This window comes from Bactrocera dorsalis, chromosome 3, assembly GCF_023373825.1.
Source record: "Bactrocera dorsalis isolate Fly_Bdor chromosome 3, ASM2337382v1, whole genome shotgun sequence".
Lineage (NCBI taxonomy): Eukaryota > Metazoa > Arthropoda > Insecta > Diptera > Tephritidae > Bactrocera > Bactrocera dorsalis.
In genome coordinates this window covers 79,134,121-79,158,725 of record NC_064305.1, presented here as the reverse complement: position 1 = coordinate 79,158,725, position 24,605 = coordinate 79,134,121, and the positions used below count along the sequence as shown (strand labels likewise).

The window sequence follows — 24,605 nt, the reverse complement described above, 5'->3', positions numbered from 1 at the left end:
AATTTTCTGTAAAAGAGGCTTCTGTGGCCCATTTTTTTCTTAAGCGTCGCAAATTAATGCTAAGTGAAAGGAAGCTGCTGCTGTGAAGTGTGTTTTCGTGTGTTATATGTATGTATGTATGTATGTGGCAAATCTACCACAAGTGCAGCAAAAGCCTTCCGTAGAGCAATGTGTAAAGTGTGTGTGTATGTAAATTTTGCAGTGTTCAGAGTTCTCAAAGTTTTATAAGTAAAATAAAAAAAATAAAATGAAATGAAATAAAAAAATAAAATAAAATAAAATAAAATAAAATAAAATAAAATAAAAAGAAATGAAAACAAAAGAAATGATAAATGAATTTTAATCCTGAATAAAATAAAATATATAGAGGTATTATCAAACAAATAAAATGTAATGAATATCCTCTGCTGTAAGGTAAACAATTTTATTTTTAAAGGTGAGTGACAAATTATTTTTACCTATTTAAATACTACTTGTATTGAAATGATGCATATCCTCTTATTGAGTTTGTTATATCAATCACTGAAAATCTTTTTAAAAATATTAACAACCTTGCATAATATTTATTATGGCTATAACTATACAACTTTTTTTATCTGAACGTTTAGTTAAGAAAAACATGTACAATAGCATTAGTCAAGCATTGCTCATCTAAAGCTACAACATATTCCAATATTTCTGGCAATTTATGGATTCATTCCGAAAGAATTATGACGGCTGGGCGGGCAAGAATTAATCAAGCCAATTTTTGATGCCATGTTTCCAAGAGAATCAGAGCAAATGGTAGTCAGAAGAGGGGCAATGTCTGGGATATAAGACGGAAGAAGCGAAACTCCCTCAGCATTTTTTCCAAGTATTTTTAAACCGGTATTGCAACATGAAGCCGAGCGTCATGATGGAAAATTATTGCCTAGTATCTGGTCGCAAATTCAAAAATAATTTTTTGCGTTTAGGGTTGTCGTAAATTTTTTTGTATCCAATGCAAAACGACTTCTTTTTATAGCATTCAATCAACATTTCTGACTGCAAAATAGTCATGCAATCCTTCTTGGCTAAATTTCCTTGTTTTTGAATCTTGTAGAATAGTGAATAGCGATCCATTTTAGACTTTTTACTGAATATCTGTCACTTTCCGAATGGTATTTGACGTTTCCAATGTCGAAATATAGATAATTCAAATTTAAAACGTTAGATGGCCCACCCTGTAGTATATTCGGCTGCTTTTAAACAATCATTTTCTAATTCGGCGGCCCATACTTCATGACTTTTTTCATTTTCCAAGCCAAATATTTCACTTTTTTTAGGCATAAAGTTCGACATACTTAAATAAAAAAATGTTGTTGAAGCTCAAATCGTAATATTGAAATAATACATTAAAATCCAGTTACGCTATTTCTTTGCAAATCGTACGAATATATTGGAGCTTACTCTAAGTAATTTCGTTTTTTAGTGCAATTTAAACACGATTTTCCTATTGTGTAAAGCATTTTCTGAAATTTTCTACATTTTGAACCAATATCTTTGCCATCTTACAGGCAAGATATTTTTGATCCTTGCAAGAAAAAAATTGTTTAAGTGGGTTTGACGTCCTGATTTGAGGCGAAGGTTCTCTCATTTAAAAAGTTTTGCAGATACCGGATGAAGTAACAGTCCGAAGGCGCCAAAACTGTAGAATATGCTGTGGTAGCACATTTCATTCCAGTTGCAAAAGCTTTCGGCGAGTCAACAAACTAATATGTGGTTTCGCATTATCGAAGTGGAACAACACACCTTTTTTCTTAATCATTATAGGCCTCTTCTATTTGAGTGCATCACTCACTTTATCCATCTGATCACAAAATACTTCAGAATTAATCGTGATATTGTTGGGCCAAAGTTCGAAATAAACAATATTTTTGATATCCCACAATTCGACAATCTCTCGAGTTGTTATTCAAGGACTTCTTTTATCCACATCGGCTTCAAGAGTTCTTCCAGGACTTGAGCATCTTCATGATCGGATTTGCCAAAACGATATTTTGCAAAACAATTTTGGTATTGACGTTCGATTAACACATCTTCTCCATACACATTTCTTAATTTACGGCTTCCTTGAGGTGAGTTTAACCTTTTGATAGTAAAACAGTAAAATATGCCGCAAATGCTGTTTTCGATCTTCCAACTTTGATAGGATACCAAAGAAAAACTATCCAAAAGAAGTAAGGAAGAGCTATGTTCGGTTGTAAGCGATTAATACCGAACCGAGTTAATAACATCGCGCCAGTTGTTTCTTCTTCTTTTCGTTATTTGGCGCCAATTCGAGATACTAAATGCAGCTGGGTCCTTCTCCACCTGGTCTCTCCAACAGAGTGAAGTTCTTCCTCTGGCAGCTACTGAACCGAACACCGTCAAAGCTAGAGTGTTTTCATCGATCCGGACAACATGACCTAACCAGCGCTGCCGCTGTCTCTTCGCTGAACTATGCCTGGATTGCCTTAAAAATTTGTTTCTCACCTCTAATACTCACCGTCACCATTGCATTTACGAAAAGTATTAAAGCCAGAAATAAGTTTTGAAGTATTTCTTTATTTATAATTCTTATCATAAGCATACATAAAATTAAAGTGGCTCAATTTGCAACAAATACTTCACAAACCCGTTAAAATTGCAGCGACATAAGTACACAAATCATTACATGCACATATCTACTGTAATTTGTGAAATATACAATTGGGTAATAGAAATTTTTAATGCAAATTTCATTTAAATTGTTTTCTTTTTTTGTTGCTTTCTTCCATTTCTTCAATAACATTTACATTGCTTATATATATTATATAGTATATTGTAGTTTCATTGTTATTGTATCTCAACTGTGGAGCTGTAGTTTGAGTTTAATTAAAATTTATTTATAGTACAGTTTTGCTCCAATGCCAGTGCATAAACTTAAGCTAATCAAAACTAAAATAGGACGCAGTTAATCTACAGACACTTGAGTAAATAATTAAGAATTGCGAATCCACTCTCCACAACACACTGTTTTAATGCGCGGTTTTAAGGCTAAGTTACCAGAGTTGCCTCTGACTAAAACATTTTTCGTTGTCGCACCGCTTTTGCGTTAACATCAGCGCAAGCGCACAAAGTGTAGTTCAGAGACTAAACGCTGCGCATGCGTGCATTTACTTTGATATGATTCCCATAGTGATAAGGACTAATTAAAATAAAATCGTACTTTTAAATCACATATTATACAATTAAGTGTTTGTGTATGTATTATAAATTCTACAAATTAAAGTAATTGAATTTTAAATAGTAACTGCATTCAGCAATTATGCCAACTTGGCTTAATAATGCCTTTCAAAATATCCGTTTGCTTTGCTCTTCAAAGCTTAAAAGTTCTCTCTGTGTTATTTCAATGGTTTTCCAATGCCATAATTTCAATACACTTCTAAGTACTAGCAACTAAGTTTTACATACATAACGGTATACAATTTATTTAAAGCATAGCACCCTGTTTGCGGCGTTTCGAAAAACAAATCTTTACAATTTACAGGCTCTACCCTTCTACACAAAAGAAACTAAGTGGAGTGTACCCAAATGTGTATGGGGTGCTCCGCTACTCTACACTACAATGATCAAACTAGACTTCGATGAAAGCCGGCTCAGTACAATTGCGCTCGTCATTTGTCCCCCATTTTCTTAACGATTCTCACACAAAACTTTCAACTTGTTGCCGTTGAAGGCATGGAAAATCCGCTTACTCAGCCAACATACCCTAATTACAAACACATATCTATCTAACTAGCTATCTAAAAGTCATTACCTGACCTGGACCTGAGCTGCAGTTGCGCTATTCTCGATCATTTCTACTTTGTTTCTTCAACAAACACAAATATAGTTTTAGTAAAACGCCTTATTTAGAGCTTTGCTTGCGGCCGCAAAGTTTCCACTACTTTAACAATCACTTTGTATGAGCGCTTCGCTGAGCGCATTCAATTGTTCTTCGCCACATTTGATCTTGTCGGCGACGTCGCGCGTATCCGCTATCAATTTCGCCTTCATATTGATGAAATAGTCGAAATCGGCAAAATCATCGGCGCTTAGTGTCTTCTCGACGATGTTAACCACGCTGCTACCACGTCGATCAATATCCTCCTTAAGACGCTTCGCTTCGGCCAACTGATCGAGCAGGCGATCGCGTTTTAACTCGAGTGATTTCTGAAAAGCAGAAAAGCGTGTGTCAATGAAAATGGTTCATTTAAAAGGTAACAACAATTCTGGTTAATTTTTGCTACTTAAGAAGCTATAAAAAATGCCGGTAAATCCAAAAAAATGTATAAAAATAATTTTTTAATCTCTTTTTTTACCTTTTCGGCGCTATTCTCAGCTGAAACGGTGCTCAAACTATTCTCTATGCGCGCTAATCGTTCGGAGAGCGAAAGCAACAGACTGGTAATCTGTCCAACATCATCGATATAGGTGCGACATTTAGTTGCTTCGATTGGCCGTACTTTATCCGTCAGCTTGCCGACTAGACTGTTGCCCAACTCATCGTTGTGTTCAGCCTCCGCCTTGAGTGTCGTTTGTTCCTTATTAAGTATGCGTATTTTGCGATTTAACTGTTTCATAAGTTCATCCTACAATGGAAAAAAAATGTTTATAACTTTACTGTTACGAGTACTAAATTATGTACTGTTGACTTACCACTTTCGTCTTCAGCAAATCGCTCGTCTCCGATTCAGTATCGCCGTTAGTCAATAGTACTTCCACTTCGGCATATTGCAGCTCAACTGTGAGCTTTTCCTGTGCATCATGTCCCTTCATGCGCAGCAGCGTTGAAGTGCCTACATCTCGTTTAGCCGGTCGCAATGGCACATTCGGATTATATAGGTTACTGACATAGTCTGTGGGTGATTTGTGTGTGGGCGGCGCTAAAATTCGCACTAACTTCTCATTTGTGGCCAAGAGTGTAGCCAATTCCTGTGACATTTCCTCGCAATCAATCTCGATCGGATGCCGTTGACGTGGCTGTAATGTTATGCGTTGTTGCTGTGCATCCTCCTTGCTTTGTGGTTGTTCGGTGAGTCGTGTATGTTCGTCTGCATCGTTGTTTGCGGCGATCAGTTCGTCGTCGGTTTGTGAAGCTGCCTCCGTGGTGGCGGGATTTACGCGTAGTATGACTTCGCTGCGTTGCACGAGTTTTAAGCTCTCGGTGCTGGTATTCAGCTCGGCCGTTTGTGTTGCGCTGACATCCTCACTTGTGGTATTTGTGCTGGCGACGGTAGTGGCTGGTTGAGGTAGCGAAGCGTTTGCTGTTGGCGAGGTTGGCGTGGCTGCTGCATTTGTAGGCGATTTCGGCGGCTGTGGGCTGTTGGCATCCATTGCGCTATTTTCCATATTCTTTTTGCAAATATTGTCGTTTTGTTCTTGCGTCAGTTCCACACAAATATCACTAGTCTGCTTCACGGTACTATCATCTGTCAGTTGTGCGTGTGTATTTTCGGGCTTCGTTGTGGGTGTGGTCGGCACAGATGTCGTTGTATTAAGCGCTGTTTTCGAGCCATAAATGCCTATCAAACTGGTTTCTGACTGATGTGCCGACATTAGCTTCGACTGCAGCTGCGTTATCTTTTCGATGTTCTCGCGTAGCGAATCCTTACGTATAACGGATTTAACAGGCGCAATCGGTGATGTTGACAGCGTAGCCGTGACGACTTCGGCACGGAAAATGCGACCCTCGCTGCCACTCGTACTGCCACCGCCACTATCACTGGAGTTACCGAGGCTCGAGAGCGGTTTCATGGACAACGGTTGCAGCTGACGTTTACATGGACTACTTAGGCTACTTTCCGATTGCGCAGGCGACAACACTGTGCCACTCTCGTGGAGCAAGGCGGCGGTGGTCTCTTCGAGCGTCGGCTCCAGTTGTTGTGTGCGCTTTAAATCCATCGTGGATTGTGACATAAACTTTGTGGGACTGTTGCTAGCGTGACTGGGATGATAGAGATTACCACTGTGCGAGTTATTTTGTGTGTCATATGACTGAGATCGACTGTAATTAGTTGTCTTGCCGGCACTGTTCTCCACATTGTTGCTGTTGTAGCTGTTCATGGTCGCTGGCGTCGAGTAGCGGTGCTGTGTAGGAGGATATGCGGGGTAGCAATTAGGAGACATCGGCTGTTGCTGTTGCGACGACGCCGACACAGTTGTTGTATTCAAGTTATTATTGGAACCATAGCGTAACGGCGAAGCATTGGCGGATGTGGGAGATGCAGGCTGTGGCTGTAACTTCGCGCCCAATGGCAGCACATCTGGCAAATTATTTGGCATTTTACCATTATGTGTATTGAGTATATCGTAGGCGGCGGGTTTTGTATTCGCCACCAAATCCTCGTTTGAGGTGAGCGTGAGCTTATAACTGCCATGATCCGGATCTAAGTTGTTCAGCTTCTCAAGACTTTGACGTGGCAAATACGAGGCCTTCGAGTTGCATCTGTGGAGCAGAAGAATAAGATAAAAGTACGTATTAGAATGTGTGCTCGAAGTATAAATTTAGTTGTCTATGTATGTAGGTAATTCATGTAATATATTTAAGTTATGCATGGTATGCAACTGGTCTAAGATATCTCCATCGTATTGATGTCAATTTGACGTTTTTATTTATATTTATTTTTATTTCTTTAATACGCGTTGTTGTTCTTTGGGCGGCGGTGAAAAGTGCCAAGCGATGTTTAGTAATGGTTAATGGCTTGCACATTTGTACATTTGCGCAGTTGGCTTGAGTGGTATGCGCGCCAAAAAAGGCCGTACGCTACACGCTAGTAAGCGTGCAACTAGCAGAAACACATAGTTGATTGCTTTACTTTACTTTACTTTGCGGTTTGTTAGCTAACCTAGTCTTGGCGTATTCATAAATTGCTTGTATTCACACGCTCCCGTACCGTTGTGTCCAAGTGTAGGCATGTGATGCGTGTCTAGTATCCATTGACCGTATTTGGCTCACTGTTCGTTGCTTAGTTAGTTGGCTAAACATCTGCAATTCGGTGGCTTGCGCTCTGACAAAGCATAAAACACGGAAGCCCTGCATCACAACGCATTAGACAATCAATTTGTGGCTTTTAGCCGTCAACAGAAAGCTTATAAACAAAATGAAGCACATACTTTAAGCTGTGGAATTTTTGGTTATGTAGAAGTAACGGGATTTCCATGAAAGCGTAGAGTTCCCAGACTACAATGTTCGCAGGAAAGCTATAAAACCGTGCAGATGGGAGGGAGTTGTATGCATGAAAGTAGAGCATTTAATTAAGTAGATGTCAAAGGCCCACCGTCAACAAACTGATTGGATCTTATCAGTGTGGCTTTAGGCCTGGAAAATCAACAAACGACCACATATTCACCATGAGCCAAACCTTGGAAAAGACCCGTGAAAAGAAGATCGATACAAACCACCTCTTCGCCGATTTTAAAGCTGCTTTTGACAGCACGAAAAAGGACGGCCTTCATGTCGCTATGTCTGAATTTGGTATCCCCGTAAAGCTAATGAGGCTGTATAAACTGACTTTGGCAATACCAGAAGCTCCGTCATGATCGGAACGGACCTCTCCGAGCCGTTCGATACCCAACGTGGTTTCAAACAATGTGACTTCCAATCGTGCGACATCTTCAATTTACTGCTGGAGAAAATAATTCGAGCTGCAGAGCTTAATCGTGCAGGTACAAGCTTCTATAAGAGTGTACAGCTGCTGGCGTACGCCGATCATATTGATATCATTGGCCTTAACCACCGCGCGAATAGTTCTTCTTTTTCCAGGCTGGATAAGGAAGCGAAGCAAAGGAGTCTGGTAGTGAACGAGGACAAGGCGAAATATCTCTTGTCATCAAACAAACAGTTGTCCCACTCGTGACTAGGAAGACGTATATAATTTCGTCTATCTTGGAACCAGAATTAACACCAACAACAACGTCAGCCTCGAAATTCTACACAGAATAGCTCTTGCCAACGGCTGCTACTTCGGCCTAAGTACGCAATTGAGAAGTAACGTCTTCTCTCGACGAACAAAGACCAAACTCTGTAAGTCACGAATTGCTAGAGAGATGGGAAAGTTTTGGAGCTGCAGATAGACAATACTACGAATAATACTATTGAACACGATCTTCTCTAATAAACGTTCAAATATTCAAAAAAAAATACTAACGAATATAGAGATAGTAAGAAAATCAAAAATATTAAGAGAAATCATGATTATTGTAGCACAAAGTCAACATTTGAGTTCAAGATCCTGGCAATTAAACAAAAGCTCATTAAAAGTTGCAGAAGTCAAGCCTACAGGCTTAAATGAAAAACTCTGATGTTCGCAAGCAATTAAAAATCAACGTGAACTTCAGCTTCAGTTCCGGAATTGTGTTACTTATTACTTGCAACCAGATTCGACAATACAATTGCTATGCGATTCCACGACGATGATTTCATAAGAAATATTATGGCAAGCCAATGGTTGACACAATCTGTCATCAAGGCAAAAAAACTGCCAACTAGTAATTACCACCAAGTGTTCATGCCCTTTTGTTGCCGACACAAGTAATTAAATTAAAATCGCGCAATAATTCACAACAAATTGCCGCTGCGTGCCAAGATGACGCAGTTGAAGGAGGAAATTGATAGGCTGGCGCAGATCAAGTTGCAATCTTGATGCCTGACGCCAGATGGCCGCCGCATAAAGCTGCTGACTTGATTGCCGTCGTTATTTGATTAATTTTCTTTTCCATTTGTGAAGGCGTGCTGCCAAGTGACTGAGGAGTGTACGACAATATGCCAAAAATGCGGTTTGGCGGCTGGGTCACTTTCGACAACCGAATCCCCCCCACTCACACACACATGTACGCATAGCGGAAGCAATTGACTGACTCAAAAATGTAATTATTAAAAAGAAAAAATGATGCTGCGCTGTAATGAACCGGTAAAGCGGCGTATGCAACGACATTGACATGACAATAAAGCACCGTTACTTGCAAGACACAAAGAAACGCGCCATTTACTGTTTCATTTTGGCACGCAACATATGAATACTTGAGCCTACAAGCCACAACTGTGGGTTTTGCATCTGAATTTGCATTATTTAGCGCCAAATGGGTAAATGTGTTGAAGTGGCCCACGGCGTTTTGTCGCCGATACGACGCCGACGCCTGTGTTCTGCGCTTGTCATAATATTATATGTGCCAGCCCCCGCAAAGCGCGCCGATCGTGCCAGTGAAATGTCACATTTGAGGTCACAGAACGGGTCAAACGCGCCATTAACAACAGCCAGCGATCACGATTCGCTTAGGCGGTGTTTGGCAGATTTCGCAAACAGGCGTTCCAAAAAGCCGTTGGCTGGAGCCTTGTCGTCACCGTTGTGCTGAGTGTTGCTGCTGTCACAAAATCTATGCAAATATTTCGTTACGCTCTTGTTTCGTCAGTGGCTTGCGATTTGGTTGTCGGCAGTCTGGAGGTAGTTCGAATGCTTGCAACGCAGTGTATGTATGTATATGATAGAGGCGCGTTATAGTGCTGCCACTATTGCTGTTGTTGTTGCCTTACAAAACGCTATTGTTGTTGGTGGCAATTTTTGTGCAACAAATTTCGGCTTGTACATTGATTAGGAGCGTCCATGATTTTTTTCATTTTTTTCATTATATGTTGTTTTTTTTTTGTTATTTGGTTGTTGTTGTTTCTTTGTGTTTTTCCAATTGTGGGGAGTGATTTGCTTGCGGTCACAGCTGTAGCCGTAACCGTAGCCACAACCGCAACCGCTCCTTGTCATTAACATTACATTGTGGACATGACTTCCTGAACCGTCATCATCGTGTGTAGCAGTGGTCGCAGTCCAGCTAGGGGGAAATGCATATCGCACAAAGATGCATATTAGATTTGGCAATGTCAAATGTACATCAAGCAAACGTCAAGTGTGCGATCGTGCCAAATATTGCAACCATGATGAGCTCTGCCGATTTGTGTCGGTGCGCTTAATGTTGTTTTGGCTGGCGGCTCTGCTTCGATTACCGCCTTATGGGTTGATTTGTCGGGAGTTTTGTGACTAATTAATGTTTGCGCTGCTTGCGGCGGCGTGGCAGGAAGCTTAACGCTTTCTTCCTTACTTGAACTCACTTGAGCGCCGTTGCATCTACTGGCTATGCATGTGTTTTGCTCTGCTGCAAGCTTTAGTAATTGCGTTGGTGGCCCAATGACAATTTCCTAACAGCCACTGGCTAAATGCAACTGACTAATGCGCGCATACTAGTCGACTGTTCGCGGTAAATGTGCAGTGTTGATCGTGCAGCACATTAATGTGGTAATAACTATTACTTGCGGGCATAAAGGGTGTGGGAAATGGGCATTGAGCGGTAATGTGTTGTTTTTCTGAAGCACATAAAAGCTAATATGCGTTGATGGTGTGGAAGAAAGTTTAAAAGCGGAGTTTTGTGGCACAAAGTTCATGCAATATATGGATAATAATCTTGGTTAAATGAAGCTTAAAATCTCACCTTTCCAACACTATATGATATGACATAATGTGTTTGGTAGCACTGAAGATATAGCACGATTGCCTCGACATTTATTGACAAAATACGAAAAGACTTTTTCGACTACCCAAAATATACGATAGTGTGGTAAATTATTGAAGTTTTTACTGCAAGTCAGTCCTTTTCGGGGTTATTTTAATAAAGCTTTGCATTTTTTTTTTATAATTTTTTGATTATGCGTAAGTCTGAAAGTTGAGATTAGACTATGTCTAAACATTGAAACATATGTATATGTTTCTCAAAAGATCACCGTCCTCTTTGAAATCAAGTATCATATGTTTAGGATCGTCTATAACCTCTAAACTAACTATAATTGTGTATACTTCTCATCCCTCTAAAAACATACCTCCTTTAGCTGACATCTTCACCATTTAATCAATAATAAATTTTACAATCGTTTCTAATTCGAACTTTCTCATTTCTAAATCAATAAAAAGAGTGATTGAAAATTTACTTGGAAGCAGTCAAAGCGCATGCGCGCCAACATACTTATATTTGCAGCTAGCATATCGACTGTAGCTAAAACAGCCACAAGCCGCAAAAGCCTTGCAATCGCCAAGCCATAAAAACCGCAAACACGATCAGCCCTCAAGAAAGCTACAACAAACAATTTAATGAAAATAGAAAACAACAAAAAAGTCTGTTGTTGCAATCGCAAATGCAGTAGCTGACAAAATAAATTACCACATTAGCTTTTATTATTATTGTTTTTGTATGTTGCCTGTTGTCGCTGCAGAAAACGCTACCGCGTTTGGTTCTCTTTTCACATTTCATTCGTTTTATAAATCGCTTTTGCGCTTTTGTTGTAATTATTCTTAAGTATCAACATTGCGGTTGCTGTTGGTTTTGCATTGTTTATATTGTTGCTTTTGTTTTTGCGGTTTGTTTATTTCTTGCTTCCGCAGTCATCTTCATCTCGCCGCAAATCGCGCTTTTTAACCATCTTCATTTCGATTCACAACAACAATAACAGTGTCAGCGTCAGTATGAAGCAAACCAAAGCTCAGTTGTAGCAGCTTGCATTGTAAGTGCAACAGCTTCCCCGTAGCTTCGCGTGCTGTGCGCATGTCTGTTGTTGTTGTGTGTCAAGCCATTGCTGGATTGCAACAGATGCGCTTTGAAGCCGTCGTAGCTTTCATACTTGCACTATGTACCCCACAGTGAATTTATTGAGATTGTAGTTTATTGATAAATGCTAATGAATAATGGAAAGATTGAAGAAAAACTTGCCACTTTTGTTTAATTAAATACTTGTGTTTGTGTAAAGGTTTCTCGAAGATGCTAAAATGTGTTAGGTTTGCTATATTTGACAGTTGTGAAGATCTTTGATTATTCAAAGTTGACCTGACGTTTCAAATTCAGCAATCTTAAATTTGACAGTGCTCTAAAATGATCTATCTTTCGAGCGCGTACCCAGTTTCTGATAGCAAAGTTTTCTTCTAAGTCCTCCAAATTGAAAAACGCTCTTATTCGTTGACCTTTGCTGACCTAAGATCGAAAAAGTGTCTTTATTTACAAAAATACATACCAAAGATTTCTATGAAACGATCCTTCACCTCAGAAGTTCTAAGATCTAAAAAGTCTCTTTGTCTACAAACAAAAATATTTTTATGATTGATCTCAGTGGTCTTGAAATCGAATGAGAGAACAACTCAGTATCCTCGTCTATCCATGATTTTATGGTATTATTAGTGTAGTAAATCAATATTTGAATATTCTTCAACTAATCTTCATAATCAATAGTCTGTTTTTGTGGAATCGATCATCTTCATTCTCGAGGTCAGATGTTTGTAACCTACTGTGTAGGTTGTAGTCTGGAAATTGTGATCTTGGGTTGATAATTTTAGGGTATAATAGAGGATATATAGATTGTGGCTACGAAGATTGCAATATCCAGTTGGAAATGTCGAAGACCTTATAGAGTGTATATACTATATAAAATCAATGATCAGCATGATGATCTGGGTCCATTTAATCATCTCTATGCGCCAACCTCTCCCACAGTTTTTGAGATATGGATCTAAAATTTTGCACAAGCCTATTTCTCTTTAAGAACTTGCATATGTGATGTAACCGCCCATATAGGGCGACTATAACACATAGCTATCACACAAACTGAACGATTGGAAACAAGTGTTTGTATGGGAAACTTTTTTATTTCACAGGATATCTTCATGAAATTTGGTATGAGTTATTGCCATTTAGAAAGATACAATCTCTGAAGAATTATTTCAGATCGGATCACTATATCAAATAGCTGCCGTAGAAACTGAACGATTGGAATCGAGTTCTTCTATGGAAAACTTTTTTATTTGACGAGATGTTTTCTGCAAATTTGCCATGAGTTATTGTCATTGACAATAATGCAATATCTGAAGAGTTGTATTAGATCGGATTACTATAGCATACAGCTGTCATACAAATTGAACGATCGGAGTCAAGTTCTTTATGAAAAACTTTTTTATTTGTCAAGCTACCTTCATAAAATTTGTCATGAAGTTTTGTTCGAAGCAACACTACCTGTTCCGAAGAAATTGTTCAGATCGAATCATTATAGCACATAGTTGCCTTACAAACATTCCCTTGAAAATCAAGAATGAGATATTTTTATATCCTTCTGAACGATAAGAAACGCAACTGGGGTATTTACTCAGTTATTGTTTTTTTCTTGCTTTATTTATTTCTTTCTTATTCTACCTACGAGCATCTTCGTTTTCGTTTTCATTTTCTTGTTTACTTTTTAACTTGATTCTTCAGCTGGCTGTCGCCGTTGTTGCAACATTGAGTGCAATTCAATTCAATTCAAATCAATTCCGCTCAACTTAATTTATATTTGTATATATACTTTTTATTGTTATTGTTATTGCTTTTATATGCTATTGTTTGCTTTATTGCTATTGCGCTGCTGCGTGGTTCTTGCCACATTCGGTGCAATTTGAGGTTGCACGACGAGCACAGCTTATCTGGGAGTATGCTGATTGCAACTATTGCGCATAAAATAAATGTGCACGAAGCACGCTGCATGTTGAAAGCTGACTTGAGGCATCCATAACAGCACTTTGCATTGTTATGCTTTGATTGTTTTTGTTTTTTGTTTTTTTTGTGAAATTTCGCTTGCAGTTGCAATAATATTTTTACTCACTGACACTTTTGCGACTGTGGTCCGAAGAAGCCAGCTGTTGCGTTTCGCTTATTTCTTTCAGAGGGGTCCCTTGAGTAGCAATGGTCAGCTGCCTGCCTTCGACTTGCTACCAGCATTGTGGCACGTATATTTTGCATTTCCGTTGCGGCCGCTTTGGTTCTTATTATTATATTTCTGCGGTTAGTGTCTGCTGGTCGCCAACATTTGTTGGGAACGACCTTGGCAATGCTGCAACTTGCAACATTCTGCGGTAAAAAAAGCATGTTTACAAGTGTGTATACATATTCGTGAACGGAAATACTTTATTTGCATATTTTGAGTCGAGGGAAAAGTTATTGAATTTCTCGCCTTCAGTTCACGGCGCAAAGGTCAGCTATGAAACCTCAAGAATTCTTGAACGCAAGCGCTGTGTTGCAAGTTGGCAAATTATTCGATTGCAACTGCCTGCAATTTCACTTTCTGCCACCTTCATTCAAGTGGTCAGCGCGTTAAAAATCGAAATTGAAAAGTTTAACAGAAATTGGTGTTTCGCAAAAGCGAGTGCAATGCTACCGGCTCCGGCATAACCGGCTCTTTGGTGGACGGCAGCTGCCGGTCTGGTTGCCGCTGCTGCGTAACGCAGTGGCAACAAGCAATCAGCATAAACACGCTACACAATCTATATCGATACCATCTGCCAGCAAGCGGTTGCTCCTACCAACCCAAACCGCCCCGCTCGCGTGCCATGAAAGTCAAGTTCAATTGCCTTGGCTGGCGGCAAGGAAAGTAAATATTCGTACATATGTTAAAAGAAAGCCTTACAAATTTCGCCTCGCACCGCGTTAAGTGCAAGCAGCATTGGCGGTAGCATTGGTTCGCGCATGCGCCACCACCAACGAAATGCAACAATCTCCACCGCAAGCGCATTTTATATGCGTCGTGCGTCTGCCACACGCAAATTTTACGTCTGTGGCGGCGGCGGCGGTGAACTTTGCTGAGCTTGAGCATATATTTTAACATATGACATACCGCATACCACATGAAATTCAAGCAAACAACACATTTATATTCATTCATAGCTTCACTGGCGGCAAATAAATACTATCAATAACGTTGGCAACCGCTTTGCGGCGCGGCAATCTCAACAATAACTAATTGCGCGCCGTGTAACATAATATTTGATCTACTAACACATTAATTATGCCGTGCACGCGGTGAAGTGCTTTGTTGCCACATGCATATTTGTCTCGGCCTCGGTTTCTGCATAGATTTCGCATTTCTCTGCCAAACATTGCGTGGATCGTGGTGAAAATGAAAGTGTTTGCTTTGGCGCTTACTCATTTTGAAGCCTCAATATAAATGCATGCCGTGAGCATTATTAGAAATTTTTCGATAATTAGTGAGTATTGATAGTCAAGGCATATCTGTGGAGAAATATGTGCATTATACTAAAATTTGTTGCTGCTAAATCCATAGCTCAAGAAAGCATTTAGACAATGAGATACTTTTTTTCTAGTTAGTTAAAATGTGGTATGGCAACATTTAGGTAGTGAAATTGAAGCTTTGCACTGCGACCTATGGTCTATTGCGCCCTTGCTTAATTCTTACGTTTGCCATGAAGTTTGTTACGCTCAGCAGGAAATTAAGTGCTTGTATGAACAATTTTTTTAATTAGCAAGATATCTTCATGAAATTATACACAGATTATCAACCAAGGCAGCGCTACAACATTCCAATGAATCGTTTAGATCGAACCAGTATTACATATAGCCGTCATAATAGCTTACCGATGAAAATCATGACGTTGCAAAGAAAACTTTTTTATTTTAAAAGATATCAACGCGAAATTTGGCATGGATTATTATTTAAGGTAACGCTACAATGTCTGATCATTTTGGTCAGATCGGATCACTTTAGCGCATAGTTGCCATACAAATTTATCGCTCAAAATTAAGTCCTTGTATGGAAAACTTTTTTTCTTGACACGCTATCTTCACAAAAGTTGGCATATAACATATCTTGAAGCAACGTTACAATATCTGATACTTTCAGGTCAGATCGGACTACTATAGCATATAGCTATCATACAAACTAAGCTATCAAAATCAAGATAAATATATTTTTATACTCTTTTATGCTGTTAGAAGTGCCTGTGAAAGGTATTATAGCTGCCAAGTCAACTATTTTTCTTGTATATCTAATTATTTGGACTAAAAAATGTCTTCAAACACTACAAAAAAATTCTCTTAAAAATTTAAACAATATATATTTTTTATGTTTTTAACATTTTTCAAACATATTTTTCTTTAAAATTTTATTTTATAAACTTCTATTTTCGCTAAATATTCTGCAGATTTAAAAATTTTAAGAAAAAAGCGTAAATTGAAAAATATATTTCCATTTATGTATGTCTTTCAGCGAATCTGTACGCATTTCATGGCCGTCCGTTGTGCGTGCCGCTCATAAAGATAACGCTTTAAGTAACTGTACAATAGCGGCAAACAAACCAATTTTCTATGCAACGAAAAGTGAATAATATTTTGTAGTACGAATTGAATTTTTGATTGGCCGTGCAAAGAGGCAAGATAAAAACAAAAAATGTAACAAATAAAAAAAATAATACAATGCAAAAAGCTGAAAAAAATAAATAAAATAAGCGTACAATAAACAAAACAACAATAAATTTGCCATTTAGTTGCGCTGCCACAACAAATTGAACCAATTATAAATGTTACGTTTTCGTTACAAATTCATTTAATCAGATTGTTGCCATTTTTTTGTAGTGATTGTTGTTATTGTTGTTGTCGTGCGTAGTGAATTTTAAGATATCAAAGACATTAAGTCAAGTTAAAGCGCCGCAATTGCGTTGCAACTGACCAGCAATCACACCTGACTCTCCAACGGTTGCCATTGGCACAGCAGTGCGTATACTTAACATCAAATCGCCGCTGTGTTTGTTTGTTTTTTGTGTGTGCAAATTGTTGGTAGACGAAATTGTGTCAAATTTAAGTGTGGGAATGAGTCAATGACATGATTACGAGTAATGCAATTATGCGTGATATAAAATTACAGCTATATACATATATGTAGTTATGTACATGTACATGTACATATGTATGTATGTGAGTATGTGAATATGAGTAGTCGATCACAATAGCCTTGCAGGGGTTTTTAACTCGTCGTTATTTTGTTTACATGTTTTGATTTTAGTATCAAATGTTTCAAAGAAAGATGATAAAAGTTAAAAAAAATCAAATATTAAAAATAAAATAAAATAAAATGAAATAAAATGAAATAAAATAAAATAAAATAAAATAAAATAAAATAAAATGAAATAACATAAAATAAAATAAAATAAAATAAAATAAAATAAAATTAAATTAAATAGAACAAAATAAAATAAAATAAAATAAAATAAAATAAAATAAAATAAAATAAAATAAAATAAAATAAAATAAAATAAAATAAAATAAAATAAAATAAAATAAAATAAAATAAAATAAAATAAAATAAAACAAAATAAAATAAAATAAAATAAAATAAAATAAAATAAAATAACATTAAATAAATTAAAAAAAAAAATGAAAAGTAATGTTTTCTATATAATAAAAAAATTAAGTTTAATAAAATATGTGTTCTTATGAATTTTTTTTTTTAATTTTTTGAAAATTAAATATTTTCTTATAAAATATTTTTTATTTAATTTTTTTGTTTTAATAATTTTATTAGAAAATATTCCACATAATAATTTTTCACCAGAAAATTTTAAATAAAAATACTTTTTTTTTTTTTAAAATATGGCAACTTCAGCTGCATAAATTGACGCTGAAGCCTTCCCGCATGACTTGACAATATTAAGCAAAAAATAACTCCAAATACGGAGAAAATAATGCCAACACAAAAAATAACGAGACGCATAGATTTAGACAATTGCGACGCTGAGCGATGGCATCCGCTCGATAAGCAGCTCAAAGTGTTTCCTACTCTCAACCCACATACCGCAAAGACGTGGCGTTAGCAAATGTTGCATTTCTAATGCGACAGACACAAATTTGCAAAATGCATAAGCGTTTCGCATACTAATGCAAACACACACACATGCAAACACATACGACACACATTAATGTCCCGCACGTGTGTTTGTGTGTGTGTTCATGTAAATTTCGTGCAAATGAAGTTGTTTTGAGCGCACAAGACATCATAAAAAAGCGTAAAAACCGAGAAATAAGCAAATCGCCAAATGTCTGCAGCTGGCTGCCTGTTGCTGCTGTGGCAGTGAGTCCTCTATGCGCCGCAAACAAATCACATGACGCTCACATTGCCTGTGCAACTACAATGCCGCTGACAGCGTACAAGCGTTCGCTGATAGCAATCGCGTAAAACTAGCGGCAACATTTTACAACACTATGCGGCTACAATAACAGCAACAACTATTTGAGCTGCAATGACAACAAATAACGTGACAGCATGATATTATGATTAGAGCTGGTGGTGAAGGTGTTGCAGCGAGGGGGTGTGCATGTAATGTAACATGCGTTTGCTAGTTTTTCTCACTGGGCAGCATGCACTTACAACAAAGCTTAGTTGGGATGCTTTGTTGTGTGTGTTTGTATGACAAATATATGAGACTGTGGATTACTAAATTTTTTGGTTACTTTTTTTTAAACCTGGGATTTTTGTTATTTTTTCCTTTGAAAGATGAACCAACTAATAAAAACCTGTCTGGATGTGTACATATATATAGGTTCCAAAAACATTGAACCGAGTTTGTCGAAATTTATTTTTTTAGAAGTTTGAAGGTGGTCTTGAAATGTTCAAATCCGCCAGATGGCGCTAGAGTCGAATTTTGTAAAAATTGGTATTATGATTTGGCTCAAGGGAACTATATTTGCTAAAAATTTAACATTATTTGCTCAAAATAGCTCCGCCAGGTGGCGCTGCAATCAATTTATTATCAAAATTATCATATTTATATGTAACAGGTTATATTAAAGTTTATATATTGGGTAGTCGAAAAAGTCTTTTCGTATTTTGTCAATAAGTGTCCTTGCATTCGTATATCTCCAGTGCTACCAATCACATAATGTCATACCGTATAATGATAGAAATATGAGACCTTAGGCTTCATTTAACCAAAAAATAAAAATAAATTCGGGGAAATTAAAGAAAAGTTACAGCTGTTCAAAAGTGAGTGAAAATAATAAGAAAATTCGCTACATTTTGAAATTTTTGTATTAAAAAGGGAAGAATGCCACGCAAGCCACCAATGAAATTTGTGAAGTTTACAGAAATGATGCTGTATCAGTTCGTGTAGCACCACAATGGTTCGCTCGCTTCCGTTCTGGAAATTTCGAAATATCGATTTATTTGAAAATTTTACACTGATGGAACACTGTGTCTAGCGGAAAAATGGCAACAAGTTGTCGACAAAAATGGTAAATAAAAAAAATCAGTTGAACTTTAATTAGAAATACGAAAATCCTTTTTTGACTAACCAATATTTGAAATTTCGAAAGTTTTATATATGTTAGCTTTAAAAAAAAATACGCGAATTATAGTCCGAATATATTTGCGTGCCCATTTAAGTATTTTTTAATAGTAGAAAACGTACCAATAATATTTTTAAGAATATACACAAAGTTTAACAGCCACCAGTAGAAGCTTGAACACTTTCTTTGACTTCTACCTGTATTTAAATATATTTTTAAGCATTTTATAATTTTTTATTTATTTATTGTGTATTCTTAAACAATTTCTTTTATGTACCCGCATATGGTTTGGCGCAATTAATTATACAAACGCAGATCTTTAGCAGAAACGGAAGCCTTTATTGCCTCACAAACAAGTAAAAAAGCATCAAATAACGCTTTCTTGGCGACTACCTGCATATGTTAATTAGAAAATGTGGTAACCACAAGCATATATTGGAGAACAGCAATAAAAATGAGCTACAGAACACAATTTATAATTACAAAAAAAATTAAAAACAAAATTATATACGACTGAAGCTTGATTTTGCATATAAAATAATGACCTTGAAATTTCGTCACCGACACATTAATTTTTATTTGTCTCAATAAATTAGGCGCTAAAACTTGTAATGATGCAAGCAGGGCAGGAAATAATGGCTGCAGTGACTGTTTTTTATAAATTGTGTATGATATGTGCGGTCGTCTTGTGTATAGTCTTGAATATAATTTTTTTAACCTTTGAACTTTTTATGTTTTTTTCCATACATATATTTATGCAAAAATCGCTCTTTTACTAGCATCAATGCATATTTAATTTCTTTCCTTTTTTTAGCTATTTTTGCGCAATTTCAAATTATCTAACTTTTTCGCAAATTAAGCACAATTAGTTAGCTAATAGATATATAAAAAAAATTATTTTTTTATTTTTTTGCAAAAAAACTTACCTAATTAAATGACAATAGAACGCAAATTACTAATACACAACTAATATCTTTTGCCAAAAACACAGCTTTATCAAATATCAATGAAACAAAGTCGCAATATTACAAAGCCAATGAAAGGTTGATAAAAGCCAATAAGAAAGGTATGCATAATGCGCATAAAAATATAAAAGAAAGAAAGCCAACAACAAAAGGCGGCAACGAATTCCTTTCAACGTCTCAACTTCGTATGCAAATGAATGCGCAGACATAAATTTGAAGATTAGGCGTTACATCACAGCATTAGCCGCTTGAATGTGGCGTTTTAGTTGAAAAAGAGAGAGAAAATGAGTAAAAAAAAATCGTAAAAAGAAAGGTCAATGTAAAATACACTAACAAGAGAAGTATCTGCATAAAGCTGAAAAGTTTAATATATACGAATTGTTGGTGTTTTAACGAGTATCGGAAGTGATGGCGGAAAAAAGCAACTTCAAGAGATTTTATATGGTAATTCGATGTACTTTAGAAAACGAATTTTTTTAAGGTTAGAATTTTTTTGAACTCATGTCGAATTGATTCTTTTAATTTTTTCCCAAAACAATTAAGTTTTTTTTTAACTTAAAGTTAAATAATTACTGTAACCTCCTAACTTTTGACCAATTGTTAATTAATTGGAAAGCGCCAAAATGTAGGCAATATATTTTTGAATAATATGTACATAAATATATTTGAATTGTATGTGTTTTAATGAGTATCAGAAATTTATTAATAAGGGTCCAAGAAATTTTTAATTATATTTTCGATGTAAGTATTGGAGAAAAGAATTTTTTTAGGTAAAAAAAAATTGAACGCATTCGAATCGATTCTTTTCATTATAATTTAATATTTTTCTAAAACTATCAATTTTTTTTAAAGCGTAATCTGTAGTACTTATTGTAACCCTTGCCCAAAATTATAATCAGATTTTTTATTGAAAAGCGCCTAAATGTAGGCAATAATTTTTTTAAATTTTTTTTGTTTCCATAGAAATAAATTATTTGCGGAAAAAAGGGGCTTGAAAAAAGCCGAAACTTTCGATGTAATGGAACTGAACAGTTATCTTTGGCCTGTTGAGACACAGCTTCGGTATTTGGGAGTGTAGGAAGGGTAATCGACTGACGACGTACCGAGGCCTTTAGAAGGTTCATTGTGGATCCTAAAGAGCGTAGTCCTCAGTTATACATTTTATAACAGTTTTGAATAATTAACTATTTACCAAAGAATCCTCAGAACCCCACATTAGGATTTGATTTCCACTCGCCTAATAGGTAAAAAACATATATTCACACCTATTAAATATTATGCTCGTTTTAAATAAAGGGTGATTTTTTAAGAGCTTGATAACTTTTTTTTAAAAAAAAACGCATAAAATTTGCAAAATCTCATCGGTTCTTTATTTGAAACGTTAGATTGGTTCATGACATTTACTTTTTGAAGATAATTTCATTTAAATGTTGACCGCGGCTGCGTCTTAGGTGGTCCATTCGGAAAGTCCAATTTTGGGCAACTTTTTCGAGCATTTCGGCCGGAATAGCCCGAATTTCTTCGGAAATGTCTTCCAAAGCTGGAATAGTTGCTGGCTTAACCACACCAAACAGTGTTGCCATTTTTGGCAACAAAAAGTTTGTTAGCATCGAACGATAGCGATCGCCATTCACCGTAACGTTGCGTCCAACAGCATCTTTGAAAAAATACGGTCCAATGATTCCACCAGCGTACAAACCACACCAAACAGTGCATTTTTCGGGATGCATGGGCAGTTCTTGAACGGCTTCTGGTTGCTCTTCACCCCAAATGCGGCAATTTTGCTTATTTACGTAGCCATTCAACCAGAAATGAGCCTCATCGCTGAACAAAATTAAAGCGCGAAACACATTTCGAACCGAACACTGATTTTGGTAATAAAATTCAATGATTTGCAAGCGTTGCTCGTTAGTAAGTCTATTCATGATGAAATGTCAAAGCATACTGAGCATCTTTCTCTTTGACACCATGTCTGAAATCCCACGTGATCTGTCAAATACTAATGCATGAAAATCCTAACCTCAAAAAAATCACCCGTTATTTATCCTTAAAGAAAAAAGTAGTTGGTTGAGCGTTCTTTTCGTACTCGCTTACAAAATGAGGCGCCTCATGACATTTGCCGTCATCTGATATGGAAAAATTATGATAATACCCTATTCAGGATATATGAGGTTAGGTAAGTTTAGTTTGCAACAAAGTTTATAATACCGAGAGGGAAGCTCGGTGACCAATAAAGTATATAGGAACATATGTATGTATATAAACGATTAGGTTGACAAGTTGAGTTGAATTCGTAAAGTCTGTCGGCCTGCCAGGTCTCAGTTTATAAAATATCGGTTTGAAATTTTGCACACGTGCTTTTCTCTCAAAGAAGCTGTTTATTTGTCGGAACCGCCGATTTTGAACTACTATAGCATATAGCTGGCATACAAACTGACCGATCGAAATCAAGTACTCGTATGAAAAAACTTCTATTTGTCACGATATCTTCACGAAATTTGACATGTATGACAACCCAAGCCAACGCTACAAACTACGAAGAAATTCTTCACATCGAAGCTCTAGACCATATAGCTGCTATACGAACTCACCAATTAATATCCAAATAGAGATATTATTATATCCTTCATAGTATGAGGTGTGATCCTGTGAAGCGCATCATAACATCTCAGCCGCTGAAGTTAATATTTTTTCTAGTTACTAATACATTTTCAAAAAAAAATTTGAGAAAAGTTGAGGTGAAATCCAACAACTCCCTTCCCGCAAAGCTCTCAAAAATATTTTATGCTCTTATGTATGTATATTTTTGAAATCCGTAGTCGCTCTCAATTCAATTTAACAATACATTATTTTAATATTAATTACCGTTATTTTACATATTTTATATATCAGTATGTGTATTAGAGTCCAAAAGCATGCCAACCACTTGCAGACTTGCTGCATTCCACATATTTGCAATTTTTCTCACCACAAGTCAATGAAATTGCTCAAAACCCGCTTTTAGTGCCAATATTAAGAAAACAACAACAAAATAAAAGGCAAAAAAACACTGCACTTGCTTGTAACTTAGTTGTGCTATTAGCGATTTTCTCAGCCTCAATCGGCGCTTTTTCAACTTAATGACTTCCGATGATTATCAGTCGACTATCTGCAACATTTCATCCATGCTGCCACAGATTAATATAGAGCGCAGGAACATTAAACAAAAAAGAAGCAAAAAAAAGCACAAAAAAAAAAATAATTAAATCCACTGGAAACGCGCTTGCCACTAATTGCAGTGCAATATAGAAAAAAGAACAACCACACAACTATGCAAAAAATAGCCATGGTGACACCAAACACAATTACAATAAAAACAAGCCACCAATTGATAGCAGAAATGCCACCAACATTGCCGGCCAACAGCAATTGTAACAACTTAATGTGACAAACGCTTGTACGTCCAGCAACAAACACCAGCTCACATACAACAACAAGCAAATCAATCAAAAAACATGTTTTACAACTCGAAGTTAAGTTAAAGTCCACTTGGCCAGTTGTTGTTGTTGTGACTTGTAAGCTGCACGCGGTCACGCTACATATTTGTTGCACTACATGTGTTGCCAGACTTTTTTACGAGATTTTATTTTGTTGCTTATTTCTTTCGCTAATGCCTGGACGCTGCTAATTATGCCTTAAAAGAATTTGCGCGACTTATTAGGTGTGCACATACCAGTGTCAGCGCGGTATGCCTCGCTGTTGTTATTGTTTTATTGTAAAGGCGCGCGAAAGTGGGGTGAGAAAATTGCCTACACATACAAACATATACACTTTTGATACATATTTGGCTACAAAGTTACGGTATTAGCGCCAAAAAGGCGGTTCATTGTCGAGGCTTCTTTGTTGTTGCTTCCTTAACTGCCGGATTTCTTGCGTAATTAAATTGTATTTCCTTTATTTATTGCTAAGCGTGTGTAAATAAGTTAGGAGCGAAGTAAGGCGTTGCAGTATCCTTATGGAAGCGATCTTTATTTGGTAAGGTGCCGCGACATTTCTAATTACTCAATTAATAGTGTTGACTGATTTCCTGTTGGGAGTGCTCGGCTCACTTTTGAGACACAAAAATATCTGATATAACGGGTGATTTTTTTGAGGTTAGGATTTTCATGCATTAGTATTTGACAGATCACGTGGGATTTCAGACATGGTGTCAAAGAGAAAGATGCTCAGTATGCTTTGACATTTCATCATGAATAGACTTACTAACGAGCAACGCTTGCAAATCATTGAATTTTATTACCAAAATCAGTGTTCGGTTCGAAATGTGTTTCGCGCTTTACGTCCGATTTATGGTCTACATAATCGACCAAGTGAGCAAACAATTAATGCGATTGTGACCAAGTTTCGCACTCAGTTTACTTTATTGGACATTAAACCAACCACACGAATGCGTACAGTGCGTACAGAAGAGAATATTGCGTCTGTTTCTGAGAGTGTGGCTGAAGACCGTGAAAT

At 36.8% G+C, this 24,605-nt stretch overlaps 1 protein-coding gene across 7 annotated transcripts in view; it reads right to left on the bottom strand.

The window, feature by feature from the left end:
* Window positions 1-2,545: 2,545 nt before the first annotated feature.
* The window catches only part of LOC105229934 (protein Shroom), a 329,015-nt gene continuing 306,955 nt past the window's right edge, over window positions 2,546-24,605 (bottom strand). For all 7 annotated transcript variants that reach the window (XM_049453495.1, XM_049453496.1, XM_049453494.1 and 4 more), the window contains exons 7-9: window positions 4,681-6,469; window positions 4,344-4,613; window positions 2,546-4,194 (exon numbers count right to left, since the gene is read on the bottom strand). In XM_049453495.1, the coding sequence (XP_049309452.1) occupies window positions 3,931-4,194; window positions 4,344-4,613; window positions 4,681-6,469 (2,323 nt within the window). In that variant the 3' untranslated portion in view covers window positions 2,546-3,930. The remainder of the gene's footprint in view (window positions 4,195-4,343; window positions 4,614-4,680; window positions 6,470-24,605) is intronic.